At 38.9% G+C, this 16863-nt stretch overlaps 1 protein-coding gene across 4 annotated transcripts in view; it reads right to left on the minus strand.

The window, feature by feature from the left end:
* Positions 1–6582: 6582 nt before the first annotated feature.
* Positions 6583–16863, minus strand: part of LOC110486043 (spastin) — a 34544-nt gene continuing 24263 nt past the window's right edge. For all 4 annotated transcript variants that reach the window (XM_021557356.3, XM_021557355.3, XM_021557354.3 and 1 more), the window contains 3 exons: positions 11869–11939; positions 11730–11770; positions 6583–7121 (listed from right to left, as the gene is read on the minus strand). In XM_021557356.3, coding sequence (XP_021413031.3) covers positions 6996–7121; positions 11730–11770; positions 11869–11939 — 238 coding nt within the window. In that variant the 3' untranslated portion in view covers positions 6583–6995. The remainder of the gene's footprint in view (positions 7122–11729; positions 11771–11868; positions 11940–16863) is intronic.

Genomic DNA, 16863 nt, shown 5'->3' on the forward strand with positions numbered 1-16863 from the left:
CAATTCCCATGGCTTTGTATCTACTTGGCAGAGACAGCGTAACAGAACTTGGCTCGGGTCAGCAATTAAACTGTTTACTGAATCCGAGAGGTCCATGAACATACATATCCTGACATGGCTTGTCTTTGTTGAATGAACAGTATTAGGTGTTTTTGACCTATTACTCTGATTCAACATCTGTTAATAATTTGTTAAAGTGGAATTTCCAGCAGTGTTGAAAGTCCAGGCCTGGTTTCCGGAGACAAGCTATGTCACCAGGAATCCCTGGCTGGCTGTGTACTGTGGTACTCTTGAATATCTATTTTCCCTCTGGAGAAATATGCTGTGTAGGTTTGATGGGTAAAAAAAACACTATTCAATTCATGGCCCTGTTAAAATACTTACATTTATCATTCAGCAGGGCTTGTAACAAGGATGCAAATTTATAGGGATTCACACAGGTTTCCTCTTGTCAGTATAGTTCTTGAAGGAAAGCAGATCAGTAGAGTGAATTGAACTAGATCAGATGATTGGGACAAAGCTAAAAATAAATAGTGTGAGCTGGGGGCCATTTTCAGGCTCCTTGCAAAGCTCGATAGCCTGCAGAGTTCTGGGCCCTTTCGGGGCTAAAAGGAGGAGGAGACTATGGCTTAATGTTTTTATGCCAAGAGTGTGCCAAGCTGTCATCAAGGCAAAGGGTGGCTACTTTGAAGAATCTCAAATATAAAATATATTTAGAGTTGTTTCAAAGGATCGGGTTCCTTTTTTAAAACTTCTTCTCTTATGTAATATGATATATCCAAATCTAACTGCCTGTAGCTCAGGACCTGAAGCAAGGATTTGCATATTCTTATACTTTTATTTAGTACCATTTGAAAGAAAATAATTTCTAGCTGCCATCCATATGTTTCCACTGTGCTGTGATGTTTCAAAAACCTTTATAATCTCAGAGTATTATATGATTGATTGACTTTTCCAATCACACAGCAGTGCTATTTGCAGAGTTAGCTGCAAGTAAATGTTGCAATTTTTCTGCCTTTCCTGTGCCTGCGACCAAAAACAAGCTGCATATGGGCATTACCACAAGTGATCTAATGATTCTATCTCTTCGAAGCACAATGTGCAGAGCTGGGATGGTTGTATCCCCCATCTATAACATTCTATTAGTTGCAAGAATTTTGTATAATAATTTAAATAGAAAAACTCTACATTTTGAATCTGTCATCATTTTGTGTATCAGTTCATAAACCATGTGCCATGGAATTGGTACATTGAAAATCTCCTCCCAACTATTTTGCAACCTTTATGGTGCAGCTGTGAATTTTTTGGTCCTTAAATTAAACAGGTATACTTTATTATTTATAAAAAAAATGTGTTTAGCCTATTTTGCTCTTTAATGCTGGGCCGACAAACACATTCCTTACCTTCTCTACGTTCCACTTGCCTCCTCCGTGTTTGCGGTAATGCTGCAAACAGTTCGTTGTCATTTTGGATAGAGCAGACATTTCCACATTTCCCTACAAACTATGGGTATTGATCATATTCCGGCCTCTAATAGAAAAGGGGGCCCATCTTAAACAGTTAAACCATGGGGAAAGTTTTGGGATTTACAAACTACAGGCCACTAAATACCCTGGTTTAAATGAAGATATGGATTTCTCACCCTTCCTGTAGGGTCGTGATGGATCCATTTGCTGTCATCTTGTGGACATTTTGCTCAATTGGCCTCAGCTATGGTTAGACTGTTGTTGTTCATGTTTTGCTGTGTTCTAGTGTACTATGGAATATATAGCTTTCTTATTCTTGACACTTCTCCCAGTCATATTTAAGGTTAGAACTACCTTTTAGTGTTCTGATACTTCTAGTTTGGAGTTGTATTTTTATGATAACATAGCTACAGTATTTCACCTTTTAATGTGTATAGTATTGCTTACTAGGTGTGTCCAATCAATTGTGTAACCACTCCCTCTTCCAATTAGGGCTAATTGAAAAACTTAAAAAAGAGGACCTTGTATTCCTTTTTTTGTACTCCCTGGCGAAGGCCATGCAGCCGAAACTCGTCGGTTTTTAAAAAACGTTGTTTCTATTGAACATGCCATACTAAAAGGCATTTTAAATCAATTATATGAAGAGTGCCTTGGTCCTCCTTTCTTTTTGATGCACTGTATATGTAACTTGAAATCACCTGAGATCACAATTTTGTTATAATTTGGATGAATGATTAACAGAAATTCTGAGAAATCAGCTAAGCAAAGTGGGACATGGCTTTCGTGGTCTATAGAGGGTTTCGACAAGCACAGATCATTGTCATTTTAACAATACAGCATGATGTTTAAAGTAACTGAGGTGACCGACAGATGTCCCTGCCATTTAGAGCATTTGAAAAATAGTGACTGTCACTCCACCTTTTTTTCTCTCCCTTGTCTCAAAGAATTAAAAAATCTATAGTTTGGTGAAGCTTCAATAAGACACGTTTCAGTTAGAAACATACAGTTCTAGATTGTGCTCTGGAATAAGTTTTATTAGAGTGATCTAACATTAACTAGTCCCATCCTTATGTTGACAGGGATGCCCTGTCTTTTTTATTTTATTAGGCAAGTCAGTTAAGAACAAATTCATATTTTCAATGACGGCCTAGGAACAGTGGGTTAACTGCCTGTTCAGGGGCAGAACGACAGATTTGTACCTTGTCAGCTCGGGGATTAAAACTTGCAACCTTTCGGTTACTAGTCCAACGCTCTAACCACTAGGCTACCCTGCCGCCCCATCTTTAAGGAAGCTGCCTTGAAACAGTTAATGCAACAGGCACAATATTTAGCCACAATAAGGATTAACCACGATAGAGGAATTTGCAATTCACCTTAAAAAAACAAAAGGGGGGCGGGGGGGGGTAGGTAGTGTTAATGGTGAATATACTGAAAAGACAGGGCAAACAAAACACACAAACTGTCACATACTTCACTGTGAAATGCTAACTTACCTTAACCAACAGTGCAGTTCAAGAAGAGTTGAGAAAATATTTACAGAATAAGCTAAAGTAGAAAATTATAAAAAGTAACACTAACGAGGCTATATAGAGGGGTTACCGGTACCGAGTCAGTGTGCAGGGGTACAGGTTAGTTGAGGTAATTTGTACATTTAGGCAGGGGTGAAGTGACTATGCATAGATAATAAATAGCGAATAACAGCAGTGTACAAAACAAATGGGGTGGTCAATGTAAATAGTCCGGAGGCCATTTTATTAATTGTTCAGCAATCTTATGGCTTGGAAGTAGAAGCTGTTAAGGGGCCTTTTGGTCCTAGATTTGGCGCTCCGGTACTGCTTGCCGTGTGGTAGCAGAGAAAACAGTCTATGACTAAGGTGACTGGAGTCTCTGACAAGTTTATGGGCTTTCCTCTGACACTGCCTATTATATAGGTAATGGATGGCAGGAAGCTTGGCACCAGTGATGTACTGGGCCGTACGCACTACCCTCTGTAGCGCCTTACGGTCAGTTACCATACCAGGCAGTGATGCAACCGGTCAGGATGCTCTCAATGGTGCAGCTGAAGACATTTGAGGATCTGGAGACCCATGCCAAATCTTTTCAGTCTCCTGAGGGGAGACTGTCTTGGTGTGTTTGGACCATGATAGTTCGTTGGTGATGTAGACACCGCTCCACTACAGCCCCATCGATTAATGGGGGACTGCTTGGCCCGCATTTTCCTGTAGTCCACGATAAACTCCTTTGTCTTGCTCACATTGAGGCTGTCTCATCGTTGTCGGTGATCAGGCCACTGTTGTGTCGTCAGAAAACTCAATAATGGTGTTGGAGTTGCGTTTGGCCACGCAGTCATGGGTGAACAGGGAGTACAGGAGGGGACTATGTACACACTCCTGAGGGGCCCCAGTGTTGAGGATCAGCGTGGCAGATGTGTAAAGCATAGCTGTGAATGAAGCATTTCTGAATATGAGTCCTGTATGTGACATGTATAGTATGAGGTCCTTATTTTTTAAGACTTTGAGAGTATGGAAACCCAAATCACTATATAAGTCACAATGGCCCTGTAAACACTCAGGTTGTACAACACATTTGACAATGTTAGTTATAATAAAAAATAAAAAATGTTTTACGAGTTTGTCTGCACACCCCTTTTTTTTACACAATCATGTCAAATTTGTTGTAAGCTACATCAATTGTACAACCTGAGAATGTACAGGGCAGATGTCTGCAAAACGTTACCTTGAATAAATAAGCAATAGTCTATTGTACACAGTCTAACTTCTGCTGTCCCCTTTCGGTTTGGAGTGGGACAACAGCATTACGTTCAATGAGTAGGGCAGGGGTAATTCAACTCTTACCCTTCAAGGTCCAGACCCTGCTGCTTTTCTGTTCTACTTGATAATTAATTGTACACACACCTGGTGTCCCAGGTCTAAATCACTCCCTGATTGGAGGGGGACAATGAAAAAAAAGCAGTGGAACTGGCTTCGAGCTCCAGAGTTGAGTGAGGGGAATAGGCGATTTACTTCAAACCATGAAATCCAAATGTAACAATCAAATATTTGTGTAAACAAGCAACAAATAATGCAGTGGTGTGCTGCCTCATAACTATCAAGCTGAACAACCATTGTAAAATTTTTTTTTTTTTAAAGTTAGCCTAGCAACATATGACACAATAAGTCATTTTTATTGTATTTTACTGAGATGCTAGTGCCCTTTCATATTTTACACAAATGCATTACAAAAGCCCTGATTTATGTTTGACATCGTAAACGTATCCCACCGGGCACAGACGTCAATTCAATGTCTATTACACGCTGTTTCAATGTCGTTTCATATAAATGACGTGGAAACAATTCTGATTCAACCAGTGTGGTCCAGTGGGATAATATTCAAAACAGGTTAAGCTGGTTTACCCAAAGGAAACACAAGACCCCTTTTAATCAGTTGCAGATTAAGTTAAAACTGCATTCAGAATGCTTATGCTATATTGGAAGTGTGAATCAAGTTTAAAAACAACACCACAATGAGCTGTTTTCACAGACATTGTTCTATATTGATGCCAAACCACACCTATAACACTGTTAACATTCTGAGAGAAGCCACATTGTGGTGTCCCTATCTGTCATTGATTGAATTGGAGTCTTGATGTCAAGCATATTGGCACAGTATTCCAATGCATCTCAGTCAAAAGGCAGTGTCCATTTTAAAAACCCTCCCTTAAGAAAAAATAATTGTTGTTAGAGTGCAGTAGAACTGCAGTATGCTGCAAATACTGCGTCCAAAATAACACTGTTTATTTTTACTGCAGTAATTTTGCAGTGTAACTACAGTTAGAGTGCAGAATAACAGCAGTACACTGCAGTTAATTCAGCAATTATTTTGTCCAAAATACCAGTCAACTGCAGTTTCAAAACTTATCTTCTTTTTTTTTTTACAAGGACTGCTGTCGCTAGGGTGAATGGCCAGAGAAAAGGGAAGAAGCACCATTTTGTTGTGAAAAACAAAAAACAAAGGCACAGATCCATGCTACCATGCACACGACTAAGGCCTCTCTTGTTGGAGGGATGTTACACACAAACGTTATGTACAATGGGATACCTATGTACAGTGCATTCAAAAGTATTCAGACCCCTTGACTTTTCCCACATTTTGTTCAATTACAGCCTCATTCTAAAATTGATAAATATTATTTTTTCTTCAATCTACACACAATACCCTATGACAAAGCGAAAACAGATTAAAAATAAATAAATACAGAAATACCTTACTTACAAAAGTATTCAGACCCTTTGAGCTTCGACATTGAGCTCAGGTGCGTCCTGTTTCCATTGATCACCCTTGAGATGTTTCCACCTGTGGTAAATTCAATTCATTGGAAATTATGATTTGGGAAAGAACACACCTGTCTACTGTAATTAAGATCCCACAGTTAACATAGCATGTCAGAGCAAAAACCAAGCCATGAGGTCAAAGGAATTGTTTGCAGAGTGCCAAGACAGGATTGTGTCGAGGCACAGATCTGGGGAAGGGTACCAAATAAATGTCTGCAGCATTGAAGGACCCCAAGAACACAGTGGCCTCCATCATTCTTAAATGGAAGAAGTTTGGAACCACCAAGACTCTTCCTAGAGCTGGCTGGCAGGTCAAACTGAGAAATCATGAGAGAAGGGCCTTGGTCAGGGAGGTGACCAAGAACCTGATGGTCACTCTGAAAAAGCTCCAGAGTTCCTCTGTGGAGACTGGAGAACCTTCCAGAAGGAAAACCCTCTCTGCAGCACTCTACCAATCAGGCCTTTACGGTAGTGGCCAGACTGCAGCCACTCCTCAGTAAAAAGGCACATGACTGCCCACTTGGAGTTTGCCAAAAGGCACCTAAAGGACTCTCATAAGAAACAAGATGCTCTGGTCTGATGAAACCAAGATTGAACTGTTTTGCATGAATGCCAAGCGTCACGTCTAGAGGAAACCTGGCATCAGACTGGGGCGATGGTTCACCTTGCAACAGGACAACGACTCAGGTGTGCCAAGCTTGTAGCGTCATAACAAAGACACAAGGTTGTAATCGCTGCCAAAGGTGCTTCAAAAAAGTACTGAGTAAAGGGTCTGAATACTTATATAAATGTTATATTTGTACTTTATTTTTTATAAATTTGCAAACATTTCTAAACACCTGTTTACACTTTGTCATAATGGGGTATTGTGTTTAGACTGATAAGGGAATTAAAAAAATTAAAATAAGGCAATAACAAACATTTCTAAATGCACTGTACATGTGCCTTGTCTCAATGTACCGTTTAATTAATCATTTCAAATGTAAGGATATTTATACGTATTTATTTATAAAATCACTCCGACTATAATAGTTTGGAAGACAACAGCTGTATCATAACACACAATAAACAGTTTATTTGAACAGTCCTTAGAGTTAAAAGTAAAACAATAACAAAAACACCTCTGTTCAAAACACTTTTCAATCCACTGCCTCAATGGAGGTTCAGGGTTAGGACAGAGACTGTGTCCCCTCTCGGCTCATACACCAGTGGTGTCCCCATAGTCCTTGTTCCAGCGCACATACAGGTCCAGCGTTTGTGGTCCGACACTCCTCTTGATCTTCTTCAGTGACTCCACGAAATCAGAGAACCTGATATTCCTCACCTGCACAAAAGGCACAGAACACTACAGTGATGAAGGGTGCAACAACAGCAGGGTGGTTCATTCATTCACATCAAACGTAAGAAAACCGAATGAAACTGAGGGAACACCTTAACCTGTCCAATGAGAAGCGCTCATTTTCATTTTCTGTAGGAAAAAAGTTTTGCAACCATTAAGAGTTATTTAAAAAATGTAACCTTTATTTTACCAGGCCGTCAATTAGGAACAAATTCTTATTTACAACGATTGCCCGGCAATAGGCAAAAGGCCTCCCGTGGGGGAGGGTGCAGGGATTATAAAAAAAAAAAGTAAGACAAGATGGACAACACAGACAACACAGGGTTTTTAATTAAAAGTATATATTTAACTTTGTGAATGATGCACATTGTGAATGCTGCAAATACTTGAGCTTGCCTGTTGCAATGGAACCAATAGAGGTCCTGCAGGGGCCACACCACTGCCGCAGCCCCAGCAAGTTGAAGGAGGAAGGGGCTAACTTGAAGGACAAAGAAATTAGTCTGAAGAAGGATGGGACTAGGATCCATTATGTCAGAGGAACTATGTTAGACTCACTGTATTGAGGCATCTAGAGGCTCAGAAAGAGTCATAGACGCTGGAAGATTTTAGGGGGAAGATGTCTGTGCTACAGACAGCTATATTGGTCCACCAATACAGGACTAGTGAAGTACTACTTTTGTGACAAATATATATATATATTTTTTTTATTATGATTTTTCAGGGGGTGCTGCAACACCCTCCCTTAGTACCCCTACTCCTTGTGGCTATGGAAAGAATCAGAGAATCCTGGAATAATCATTTGACCTTTTACAGGTGACAGACTTGAGGATTTTTTGCCTAAATTCTGTTAATTTTTCCCCCAAATTCCATTTTCTCTATTTAGTTTTTACAAGTTTTGGATTTTCCCATTTTTTTCCTTCAGGCTTTTGATCTCACTTTTTTAATAGAAAATCAACTAAATTGGATGTACTAAAGTCCACAACAATGCTTAAACCACATCAGGAGATCATTTTTTTCTTCATTTTTGGGTGTAAATACCAGTTGGGTTCAAATACATAAATTAAATTCTCTCTCCCAGTAAATTCCATTTAATTCAATTCTAATTCCAGTCCTCTGAATTCCAATGTTAGGTCAATTCCAAGAATTCAATTCCACAAATTCCAAATTGAATTCAATTTCTGGAATAATTATACTGGAATTATAATAATATAGGTTGAAATTATTAAAAACAAATCCTACAGTCCATGTCGTATACTATGTGCATTAACTTCATTAACTGGGAAATGTAAAAATATAGAATTCCAATTAAATTAATTTTCAAAGATTAAACACAGAGCCGCCGCCATGGGCTCCCACCTCTCACGAAACCAATGGTCACTCTGACAGCTCCAGAGTTCCTCTGTGGCGATGGGAGAACCTTCCAGAAGGACAAGCATCTCTGCACTCCACCAATCAGGCCTTTATGGTGGCCAGACGGAAGCCACTCCTCAGTAAAAGGCACATGACAGCCAGCTTGGAGTTTGCCAAAAGGCACCTAAAGGACTCTCAGACAGTAGTGAGAAACAAGATTCTCTGGTCTGATGAAACCAAGATTGAACTCTTTGGCCTGAATGCCAAGCGTCACGTCTGGAGGAAACCTGGCACCATTGCTACGGTGAAGCATGGTGGTGGCAGCATCATGGTGTGGGGATGTTTTTCAGTCAGGATCAAGGAAAAGATGAACAGAGGAAAGTACAGAGAAATCCTTAATGAAAACTTGCTCCAGAGCGCTCAAGACCTTAGACTGGGGTGAAGTTTAACCTTCTATCAGGACAACGCCCCTAAGCACACAGCCAATAGCTGTGCAGCAAAGCTCCCCATCCAACCTGACAGAGCTTGAGAGGATTTGCAGAGAAGAATGTGATAAACTCCCCAACTATAGGTGTGGCAAGCTTGTAGCTTCATACCCAAGAAGACTCAAGGCTGTATTCATAATATAGCTAGCTAACGTACATTTGGAGGAAACAAGTTATAATTAACTGGCTAGCTAACTAGCGTTAGCAGTCTTTTCAATGGTGGCAAATCCAGCTAGCTAACCAGCTAGAAAACAACAGAATGAAAGTAGAATTTTGGATTCGAAAACTAGTCCAACAGGCTCTGCATTTCAGGAATCACAATCGTAAGTACCCCTGGTGCACTGATAAATTATTTACCATTTAAACCATTTATTTAAACAATTTATTTGTTGATGAAAACTCTGTTTTGCAACTGCAGTCATCGGCTTCCTTGCATTTCAAATGTGACCTGGTTGGATTGGATTCTGGTTAGTGGCGGTTGCTATCCAACGGAGCGCTGTGATTGGTTGCACAAATATTCTGTGGCGGGCTTAGCGAAGGGGCAATTCCCACCCCATCCTCTGCATCTAATGACTTGAGGGAAATCTATCAAATGTTCATACCCTGACTACACCGCTCACGTTGCGTGCGCGAGCATTGCAAAATAAATGTAGAAATATATTATTCAATTATTGCACCCACACTGCTCGCGTGCGCCAACAAGCGTCTGCGTTGCCAAGGGCTAAAATAGAAGTCGGTTCTATTTGTGACACAGATCGCGCTGCAAGTCCTGCCTCTCCCATCTCGTCATTGGTTTATAGAAGCAGGTACCCACGTGCCATCTCATTGGTTATGAAAGACGGAAAGACGAACGAGGTCAGTGGCGGTAATGCACCAAATTTATGAAAGTTGCCAATCGCAATATAAAGTCCAGAGAAGAAAAAGCCTGGAAGGAGGAGAGATGACTAGAAACGATTTGGTTCACCGTTTTATGTGTGGATGAATTGTCGGAGTAAAGGACCTTCTGCATTTCAGGAAAAATAACAACTCAATATTTATATCCCAGGACAAATTTGCTAGCAACAGCAAGCTAGCTAAATAGGACAAATTAGCTAGCAAGTGCAAGCTGGCTAGCTAAATTGCCATAAATGTTTGTTTTGATATTTTAACCTGCGTGTCGTGATTGCGTTTGGTGTGGGGGGGCTAACTTAATTTATGCACGATGGCGCACGCGCGCAGCCGGTTTGGGTTACTTGTCAGTCTGCTCTGGTCGCGTCTGGTTTTCCAGGGACCTTAACAAAGAGTCAGCACACTCAACCCCAGCAATTATTAACTCAAACCCTGGTCCCTATGACTAATTCTAAAATGATTATATGGAAAGGTTAAGGTGATGTCTCTAGATGTTACATTAAGGTTGTTTAGTGTTTTTACAATGGATTCACTTTTTTTTGCATCACTTTTCAAAAAAAGTTAATAAAAAAACTCATATGGCTTTTTTTAAAATGAGAATGTGACTATAATAAATAAGCACAAAAATAGCACAGTATGGAATTATAGGTGAGCTAATATCAGATATTTGGAGTAGCATATCGTGGAATAGATTTTCCCAAATATCGCCCACCCCAAACATGCCCTAATAAATAACACGCCAAGATTCATAGGTAGAACTTGCTGCCAAGGGCGCCAAGTTGGCACAGGAGGACCACTCTGTAGACAGGCTGCCGAAGGGTAGTCAACAACTAGAGCGTTGGACTAGTAACCGGAAGGTTTCTAGATCGAATCCCCGCGCTAACAAGGTAAAAATCTGTTGTTCTGCCCCTGAACAAGGCAGTTAACCCACTGTTCCTAGGCCGTCATTGTAAATAAGAATTTGTTCTTAACTGACTTGCCTTTTTAAATAACGGTTAAATTTTTAAAAACTTGAAAAAAAAAACTAGCCATTGATTCTCAAACCGAACACTATCACTCAATATGCGCGTTCACGTGTCAATCTCAATTTCTAGTTGTCGAGTCTACGAGGGCTCCACTGAACCTTTGGCAGCCTCTTTACTGAGTGGGTATACTGTGCCGATTCAGTGTCCTTGGCAGCAACTTTTATCCATGAATTTTAAACCGTTACCTAGCAACAACATGGCCACTACTACTTTGCCCTCAAAATTGTCAGAATGAATCTAAGATAATCATTTGTTTAAGTTTTTGCCGAGGTCTTAGTCTTGCAATTTTACATCTAGCTAAGGTGTTTTGTGCTTGAAGGAGTAGTATTTTTTAAGTTTTAAAAAGTGCATGAAAACAAGTTAGTGCAGTAGAGAGTCTGCTGTGCTCAGCTGACCCGACACTGTTTAGAGAAACATGCGGTTCTACAGACTGATTTATGAGAACACGTCTACAACTTTATCAGCATGATGGAATTGAAGGACAAGCTACACGCTGTTCATCAGTGCCCAAAATCAATAGCTTGTCACTAGCTTGTTATGTTCCATCCTTGTGTTTGTCAGTGAAGCTAGCCATTAGAACTAGCTAGCAGGCACTATGAGCAGGCAGGCTAAGTCAACTGGCGAGTTGCTTTGGTACTATTTGTGCTGCAGTAAAGAGATGCCGTTTCGCTTCATAGCGTATCATGCTACAAAACAGGTCGCAGAAGGAGACAATGCTTGCAAATGGGTTTTGAATTTTGGAACATTGACACGTGGCAGTTGGGATACAAGTGGTTGATTGGTCGAAGTGTTTGGTTTATTATTCAGCCTTAGTGTGATGTATACAGTGAATAGTGTAAACATACCTCGTTTGCGGCCATGTTCCTGACTTGTTCTGGACGCAACTCTTGAGAATTGAAATAGATTGCATTAGGAAACAAATAGACACATTTGTAAAGAGACCAATTGCTGTATCGATTCAAATGAATGAATTATGCCTCTTACCTCTGATGGGACCGAGGGACGCATCTTTGGCCAGCGAGGTCAGGTCACTGCCAGAATAGCCTTCTGTCATTCTGCAAGGATTACACATATACCAAGTATTTCCATTATACAACAATATTAAATTAAGTTTGGGCACAGATAGCCTAGTAGTTAGAGCATTGGGCCAGTAACCGAAAGGTTGCAGGATCGAATCCCCGAGCGTACAAGGTAAAATTCTGTCGTTCTGCCCCCTAAACTAGGCAGTTAAACTACTATTCCCCGGTAAATAAGAATTTCTTCTTACTTAAATAAAGGTTAAAGATATTTTTTTATTTATCTACATCTCTTAGATCTCTATACAGTCAGGTCCAAAATTGTCACCCTTGATAAAGATTAGCAAAAAACGACTAAAATAAATAATACAAATACTGAGCTATATTATGAGCTATATATAATATTGTGTATATATATATATATATATATATATATATATATATATATATATATATATATATATATATATATATATATATATATATATATATATATATATATATATATTACTTGTTAAACAATCTGAGCAATTGTTTTAGTATAAAATAATATAAATAAATAACTGGAGCATTCGCGAAAAAAGCACATTTGTTGCACAAATGTACCTTACCATAAACATCAATGTCCTTCTTAAAATCAATACACAGAAGTATATATATATATTTTTAACCTGCATATTTAGTTAAGATAAATACATGTTAGCAGGCAATAGGGAAATTGTGTCACTTCTCTTGCGTTCAGTGCAAGCAGTGTCAGGGTATGTGCAACAGTTTGGGCCGCCTGGCTCGTTGCGAACTTTCTTCTTAAGAAAGGCCATAATTAATTTGCCAGAATTTTACATAATTATGACATAACATTGAAGGTTGTGCAATGTAACAGCAATATTTAGCAATATTTCAGTGAAATACGGAATGGTTCCGTATTTCACTGAAAGAATAAAATATTTTTTTTCAGAATTATAGTTTCCGGATTTGACCATATTAACCTGTTAGAGCTCTAGGGGCGCTATTTCATTTTTGGATAAAAAACGTTCCCGTTTTAAGCGCGATATTTTGTCACGAAAAGATGCTCGACTATGCATATTCTTGACAGTTTTGGAAAGAAAACACTCTGAAGTTTCAGAATCTGCAAAGATTTTGTCTGTAAGTGCCCCAGAACTCATTCTACAGGCGAAACCAAGATGATGCATCACCCAGGAATTAGCAGAATTTCTGAAGCTCTGTTTTCCATTCTCTCCTTATATGGCTGTGATTGCGCAACGAATGAGCCTACACTTTCTGTCGTTCGCCCAAGGTCTTAGCAGCATTGTGACGTATTTGTAGGCATATCATTGGAAGATTGACCATAAGAGACTACATTTTCCAAGTGTCCGCCTGGTGTCCTGCGTCGAATTCGGTGCGCAATTGCCAGCTGCTTCTACTTTACCATTTGATTCAGGGGAGAAAGCATGTGTCCAAGAACGATGTATCAATGAAGAGATATGTGAAAAACACCTTGATGATTGATTCTAAACAACGTTTGCCATGTTTTCAGTCGATATTATGGAGTTAATTTGGAAAAAAGTTTGCGTTTTGAGGACTGAATTTATGGATTTTTTTTGGTAGCCAAATGTGATGTATAAAACGGAGCTATTTCTAATACACAAGGAATCTTTTTGGAAAAACTGAGCATCTGCTATCTAACTGAGAGTATCCTCATTGAAAACATCAGAAGTTCTTCAAAGGTAAATGATTTTATTTGAAGGCTTTTATGTTTTTGTTAATGTTGCGTGCTGGATGCTAACGCTAATGCTAACGCTAAATGCTAACGCGAAATGCTAACTCTAGCTAGCTACTTTTACACAAATTATTGTTTTCCTATGGTTGAGAAGCATATTTTGAAAATCTGAGATGACAGTGTTGTTTACAAAAGGCTAAGCTTGAGAGATGGCATATTTATTTCATTTCATTTGCGATTTTCATAAATAGTTAACGTTGTGTTATGCTAATGAGCTTGCTGATAGATTTACACAATCCTGGATACAGGGGTTTTTTCATAGCTAAACGTGACGCAGAAAACGGAGCGATTTGTCCTAAACAAATAATCTTTCAGGAAAAACTGAACATTTGCTATCTGAGAGTCTCCTCATTGAAAACATCTGAAGTTCTTCAAAGGTAAATGATTTTTTTGAATGCTTTTCTGTTTTTTTGTGTAAATGTTGCCAGCTGAATGCTAATGCTAAATGCTACGTTAGCCATCAATACTGTTACACAAATGCTTGTTTTGCAATGGTTGAGAAGCATATTTTGAAAATCTGAGATGACAGTGTTGTTAACAAAAGGCTAAGCTTGAGAGCTAGCATATTTATTTCATTTCATTTGCGATTTTCATGAATAGTTAACGTTGCGTTATGGTAATGAGCTTGAGTCTGTATTCACGAACCCGGATCCGGGATGGGGAGATCAGAAAGGTTAATGATCAAAGACTTGTATTTCTGTGTGTTTATTATAATTAAGTCTCTGATTTGATATTTGATAGAGCAGTCTGACTGAGCGGTGGTAGACAGCAGGCTGGTAAGCATTCATTTAAACAGCACATTACTGCGTTTGCGAGCAGCTCTTAGCAGTGCTTGAAGCACAGCGCTGTTTATGACTTCAAGCCTATCAACTCCCGAGATTAGGCTGGCAATACTAAAGTGCTTATAAGAACATTCAATAGTCACAGGTATATGAAATACAAATCGTATAGAGAGAGATAGTCAACGCGTCATAATTTCTATAACTACAACCTAAAACTTCTTAACTGGGAATATTGAAGAACTGGGAATATTGAACCACCAGCTTTCATATGTTCTCATGTTCTGAGCAAGGAACTTAAATGTTAGCTTTTTTTTTTACATGGCACATATTGCACTTTTAATTTCTTCTCCAACACTTTGTTTTTGCATTATTTAAACCAAATTGAACATGTTTCATTATTTGAGACTAAATGTATTTTATTCATGTATTATATTAAGTTAAAATAAAAGGGTTCATTGTTCATTCAGTATTGTTGTATTTATCACCATTACAAATATATATATTTAAAAATAATATATATTTTTTTTTAAATAGTAAAATAATAAATAAATACAAAATCGTCCGATTAATCGGTATTGGTTTTTTTTTTGTCCTCCAATAATCGGTATCGAAAAATCATAATCAGTTGACCTCTAATGAATTAATAAATATATATAAATCAGGTGTCAAAATGATTGGCAACCCTAAATATTTTTATAAAATCATACAAAATTCTATTTCATTTACATTCTATTCTTTTAATGAATCTAATTTTAAGCAACTGTATTGTGTCCTTCCATGGCATCTTGTTTCAATAGGGTATAACAATGAGGTAACACGCATGTAAAATCCCATTGTCATCCGTCACCATGTGAAAATTCACAAAACAAAACCGACAAATGGTTGTTGAACATCAAATCAGGCAATGGGTACAAAAAAAGCTAAAAAAACAGAACACAACAATTAAGGGGCAACAATTAAGAAGTTTCAAACTTGCCTGGTATTGGAAAAAAAGTGTATCTTGTCCCCACACACAGTAAGGAAGATAGTTTGGGAGGCAAAGAACATTGAAGGGCTAAAGTTGGAAAATTACAGAACTTGGTCACTTCTTGGGGTCACCAAGTCTCCAAATCTACACTTAGATGCCACCTCCATGCCAATAGGCTCTTTGGAAGGGTTGCCAGAAAAGAGCCTTTATTGAGAGCAACCAACTAATGTAAACTCCTGGAGTTTGCTAAACGGCATTGACACTTGGATTGGAACGCTTGCTGTGGTCAGATTCAAAACTGTGATTTTATTGCGATTCTAGGGTCCAAACATATTGCTCACCACATATCTGCTACAGAGTGACAAGATGGCGCCATGAGAAAATGAGTTTTGATCAGTCATGGAAATTAATGTGCTGAAAACAAATTGGCTGTCTATTTAAAAAGTCGATATTGGATGTTATGGAGCTGTTTTGCTTCCACTGGTCCTGGGGTCCTTGTTAAGGTCAACGTCATCATAAACTGTAGCAAGTACCAGGACATTTTAGGCAAAAATCTGGTTGCCTTTGCCAGGAGGCTGAAACTTCAACGTAAGTGTATATTCCAGCAAGACAATAACCCCAAGCACAACATCAGAATCCACAATGAAATGGTTAACTGACCAAACAAATCTATTTTGCAATGGCCATCTCAGTCTCCGGACTTGAACCTCATTAAAAACATGTGGTTTGAATTGAAGAAGGCAGTCCATAAGCGCAGACCAAAGGATATCAAGGATCTGGAAAGATTCTGTATGTGCTCTCCAGTGGGGATTTTAGCATGTAAATCTTGGTGGGAAAACAAAACAAAAAAATGTGGGATGCATGCCAGCAAAGCCACTACACAATACATTAATTGCACTATAACGCTGACAAACGATGCCCACAAACTGTTGGGACTCTGCTGTTGGGGCCCTAACACCTTACCACTGCTACACCTGGCTTTCAGCGGAGCCTTGTCTAGCGGTGAAACAGTTCATCCAGCCTCATTTACTGCATTTAAAAAAACATAGCTGATATGGCTGACTTGCTTAAACAAATGTGGTTTCTACTGACAATTGAAATGTACAAACTATGGCATAAGGGGGCGAGAAGCGGATAAGAGGCAATCCGTAATTTTGATTAAGACTTTAATGAGCAAGCGACGAAGGACGTAGTCAGTATAACTATTTGTTCAGCACTTTTGAAATGTACAGCGACAGAATTCAGAACATTGGCCGTTCTTACAGTACTGTACAACAAGTCAGAACCGTAGGATAAACAAAGGGGGCATATAAACAGAATGAAAGCTCTTACAATATTCAATGACTACATTTCTCTAAAACAGGTTAAAGGCTTCATGTGCACCACCAAGTTAGAACAGTAGGCAAAATTAAGAGCTGAAAATATACCACATTTTTA

The sequence above is a fragment of the Oncorhynchus mykiss genome, chromosome 13 (genome assembly GCF_057628025.1).
Source record: "Oncorhynchus mykiss isolate SJ-2025 chromosome 13, ASM5762802v1, whole genome shotgun sequence".
NCBI classification, from domain to species: Eukaryota; Metazoa; Chordata; class Actinopteri; order Salmoniformes; family Salmonidae; genus Oncorhynchus; species Oncorhynchus mykiss.